Here is a 4,484-nt window from a genome sequence, read left to right as displayed (position 1 = left end):
GAAGCAAAAAAGGGAGTGGGGGAGAGGGATGGAGAGGAGATACCGTTTACACTCTGAAGTCAGTGGTTCATTATTCAGACGATGAACTTTGGCCTTTTACTCCTGTCCACGTTGGAAGCATTTCTCCACTGTGGCATTTTTTTTCTATTGTTTTGGTTTTTGTTGTTGACTGCAGAGGCCACTGTGTTCCCTAAATATTAATGAAAGAGCATGTTTGATAGATGACCTGGTTGGGACACGGGCATTTTTAACTATGAAGTGACTGTCATTCTGAAGCACTCATTGTCCTATTCAGTCTTGGGGAAATGTGGCTGGACTGACAGGACTGAGCCACCGCAGAATCTTCCACGTGTGGGGGAGGGCGAGCAAATGTCCACATGATCCTGTTTTATCAGTGATGTCTGGCCTTCTCTTCCTCTCGGCTAGCTACTCAAAAAGATCTCTTTTAAGTGAGGGGGGGGGGAAGGAAAGCATAGTTTGCTCTCTCAGACTGCTTCTAGGGTCCTTGCATTCTTAAGCTAAACCAAACTGTCCTTTCTTCAGTGGTCTGGCATCCTTTTAGGAAACAAAATTGCTTAAGGCTTTTTCTTAGTGCGATTGTTCTGCTTGTACTCAGAAAGACACAGCAAAGCTAGCTTCAACCAGCAGACCAAACTATGTGCTCAACATTCCCGTGGACTTCAAGATCTGGTTACATATTCATTCCTGAAAGAAACCACTGAAATCCCTCTTCCGCAATTAGAGTTCTCCTCCCATAACCTGTGCGAAACTGTGGGGGGGTCTTTCTTTCTAGTCTTTTTAAGAAGCAGCTTTCCGTGTCGGGAAACAAAGCCCAGAATCTTCTTTTGATAGTGTTGTCTCCAATACAACCTAACCTGCAACACCAATTAAATGACAAGATTTTACTACTAGGACAGCTGCGTTTCCTCATTTGCCCTGTCTTGGAGAGGAAAAACAGAAAAAGTACATGCTCCAACCAGAGATTTATTTGTGATGGGTAAACAGAAACATATTAGGGACTGGTGAATTTGTTCCAGTTCTTGAATTCCATCAGCCCGGCTGTTCCTTTCCCCCCTGCCCGCCCCACCTTACACAGCGCTCGGGAGGCGGACGGAAAGCCTTTCTAAAGCAGCGGGTGCTGTCCACGGGCTCAGGCTGCCGGCCCGAGGTGACTGGCGTCAAAAGCAGACCTCGCAGTCAAACAAGTTGTGCAACCGGGAGCAGTGGGCACTGTGCAAAAGGTTGCTCCGGCAGCACCCCAGGTTCAGGATCACTCAGCGATCCCCGGGAGCTATGTGGGATGAAGACACTGGCCGTCAGCGGTGATGGACAGGCGAGCGGGCCAATGAGGGGAACCAGAGGGCGGGGAAGCCGTTCTTGGCAAACACTGCGGCTCAGGGCAGAACTGAAGGAAAGTCGCTTTGTGACCTGTGACCGTGGTTGTTTTCCGTGAAAACTTTCTCCTGCACTAAACGCTACAAGTCGGTGCAGTTTCGGGCCATATTGGTCTGCTGGGAACCAAAGCATGCTTTCCAGAAAAGCCATTCTTTTCTTTTTTTCTGAGCCGAGGTCTCGTGCAGCCCGGGGTGGCCTCATTGTGTACCTGAGAGCTGAAAAATGACCGTGAACTCTCGGCCTTGCCTCCATCTCCATTACAAGCATGTTCAGCCATGCCCAGTTAACAATCCATTTTCTTTCTTTCTTTTTTTCCAAGATATGTACAAAGGTTTTATTTGCAGGGAGCAGGACTTTAATCAAACAAGCCAAATCCCCTGTCATCATCTGACTCCTCAGACTCCTCGTCTTTCTCCTCTGCTGCTGCGGGGACCGAACCATCAGCAGGAGCTGCAGAGCCAGGGGCAGCAGAAAGAGCCACGGCCCCACCAGCAGGCACGCTGGCAAGCTTGCCAACACCCTGAGCAGTGCCATCCTCGATGTTTTCTCCGTTCAGCTCACTGATGGCCTTGTGGAGCCGGTCACCGTCCGCCTCGATGCCCACACTGTCGAGGATCTTCTGGATGTCTTTGGCGCTAGGAGAGGAGCTGCCCCCGAGGGCGGCCAGCAAGTAAGAGGCCGCGTAATTCATGTCGGCGGCAGCGGCGGACAGGCCTCACGCGCGCGCGCGATCTCGGTGGCGTCGGGCGGCGAAAGAAAAAGCAGGCCAATTTTCTTTTTTTGGTGATAAAAGGTTTAATTATTAAAAATAACATCATCAAGCCGGGCGTGCTGTGCACACTGTGAGGCTGAGGCAGGAGGCTGGCGAGTTTGAAGCCAGCCTGGGCCGCACAGTAAAGCTGTCTCCAAACAAACGCCTAAACAAAACAACAATAACAACAATAGAAAATTAGGAAAATAAAGAACAGTGAGAAACATTTATAATCCATTTTGCTAAGAACCAGCTGTATTACAGTTGAGGTCATCATGTGTTTATAAGATTTTGGACACGTGAATTTTTATAAGCCTTTTTTTCCTAACCATATTTTAAACAATTAAATAATATTCTATTCATTATAATTCATTTTAATTATTCCTACAAATTGACTGCTTCCATTGTATATTTTATATGTAACACCAAAATGAACATAATTGAAATATAGCTTCCTATAAGAAAAGTTATAAGTTCAGTGTTTATAGTGCATATACAACTTACATAAAGCCAGGTGGCGTTGGCGTTGGCGGCGGCGCACGCCTTTGATCCCAGCACTCAGGAGGCAGAGGCAGGCGGATCTCCGCGTTCAAGGCCAGCCTGGTCTACAGAGTGAGTTCCAGGACAGCCAGAGGTATACAGAGAAACCTGTCTCAGAAAAACAAAAAGGAAAAAAAAAACTTCTATAAAGAACATACAGAGCCAGATTGATGGGGAGTGTCTATAACCCCGCACTTCAGGGAGGAGGTGGAGGCAGGGGGCCAGGAAGGAGTTCCAGGTTAGTCTTGTCTGCATAGCAATTTTGAGGCCAGCCAGAGATAGATGAGCCCTGTCTCAAAAACACACAAACAAAAAGGCATATATGAGTGGCTCAGGGAACAACAAACGCACGTTCGTGTGACCACACTGGGCTCACAAAATGAGACATTGCCTGTGACTTCGAGGCCCACAGCTGGCCTACCTCACACCAACAGCCAACAGCCTAAGCAGTTTCTCCACTGCCACGTTTTCTGGATTTCCTTTAGGTTGGCGTTGACAGTGACCCAGGGATGGAGAGAAGGATGTGGGTGAAGGAAAGGTCGTGTTCTGCAGAGGACCTGAGTTCTGGGCCCTGCACCACACAGCAGCTCACTGCCTGTCACTTAGTTCCAAGGACCCCAGCTTCCTCTTCGAGACTTTGAAAGCACCTGTGCAAGCCCACACTCAGACACATACACCTATTCATAACTAAAAATAAAACAAATCTGGAAAAAGGAACAATTTGATGGTGGCGGTGAGTGGCGTGCATGTTTGCCACGCTAGTTTCCTGATGTTTGGGGGCAGCGCTGGCTTCTATTTCTACTCTAAGTACTACCAGGCTTGACACAGCCACATTGCCAGGATCAACAGCCCAGGGAGCCACTGTCTGGAGGAGAGTCTGCAGTGGCAGGCCAAGCACAAAGGTGCTGGCAGTCAGTGCTGAGGAGCTCTGGTTTTCCTGTGTCAGTGCTGAGGAGCTCTGGTTTTCTGTGCTCCCTCCTCCTCCCTCTCCTCCACCTGCTCCAGTGTTTGGTTTTAGTTTATGATTTGTACTTTGTAGTTTCACTACTTTTAGGTCTGGAAGTGTAACTCAGTTGGCAGTGTGCCTGCCTGACATTCAAGACGTTTCCCAGCACCACACAGAATCATTGAGCCTGTGATCCAGCACTTGGGCGATGGGGCAGGAGCATCAGTAGTTCAAAGCCATCCTCCGCTGCAACGGAGTTTCAGGCCAGCCTGGGCTACAAGACCCTTTCTAAACAAAAAACAAAATAAAGCCCTAACTCAAATCCAAACAGAGACATGGACATTTCCCTGAGCTGAGCACACTGACCTCTGACATCTGGGGCAAACGCCAGCATAACTCTCCTCATCTTTATGTCACTCTAGCAGTCAGGTTGGTTAGATTGATCTTGGCTTTTAAAAATGCAGAAGCTAAACAGGATTAAAATTAGTCAGGCCAGCTATTGATCCTCTCCCAACACTTGAGGAGTTTGAAGCTGACAGCTGGCAGGGTGGCTCAGCGGCTAAAAGTGCTTCCACCGAAACCTTGACGTCCTCATTCAGTCCCCGGAACTCAGAGTGAAAGGAAGTGCCTTCCAAGAGTTGCCCTCTGACCTCACGCACATGCTGAGCCTGTGCGTTCCCCCATCACACACATTAATAATAATAAAAATAACAGTTAATAAAATAAAAAATGTTAAAAGAGTATTTTGCTTGGTATGGTGATGAGTGCTTTTAATCACAGCATTTGAAAGGTAGAGGCAGTCAGATCTGAGTTTCAGGCTAGCCAGGGGTACAGAAGGAGACCCTGCTTCAA

The 4,484-nt window shown here is 48.1% G+C and overlaps 1 protein-coding gene across 1 annotated transcript; it reads right to left on the bottom strand.

The window, feature by feature from the left end:
- Positions 1 to 1,695: 1,695 nt before the first annotated feature.
- LOC129677939 (60S acidic ribosomal protein P2-like) lies at positions 1,696 to 2,723 on the bottom strand. Its single transcript, XM_055608623.1, has 2 exons — positions 2,651 to 2,723; positions 1,696 to 2,312 (listed from the first exon to the last, which is right to left on the bottom strand). The coding sequence occupies exon 2, from the start codon at positions 2,084 to 2,086 to the stop codon at positions 1,751 to 1,753; it is 336 nt and encodes a 111-aa protein (XP_055464598.1). The 5' UTR covers positions 2,087 to 2,312; positions 2,651 to 2,723; the 3' UTR covers positions 1,696 to 1,750.
- Positions 2,724 to 4,484: the final 1,761 nt, after the last annotated feature.

The sequence above is a fragment of the Psammomys obesus genome, unplaced genomic scaffold (genome assembly GCF_907164565.1).
Source record: "Psammomys obesus unplaced genomic scaffold, mPsaObe1.curated_primary_1811, whole genome shotgun sequence".
NCBI lineage: Eukaryota > Metazoa > Chordata > Mammalia > Rodentia > Muridae > Psammomys > Psammomys obesus.
This window is presented reverse-complemented; position numbering and strand designations above follow the sequence as displayed.

Coding starts and splice junctions, on each gene's coding strand:
- LOC129677939 (XM_055608623.1), bottom strand. CDS start 2,086: ATGAATTACGCGGCCTCTTACTTGCTGGCCGCCCTCGGGGGCAGCTCC.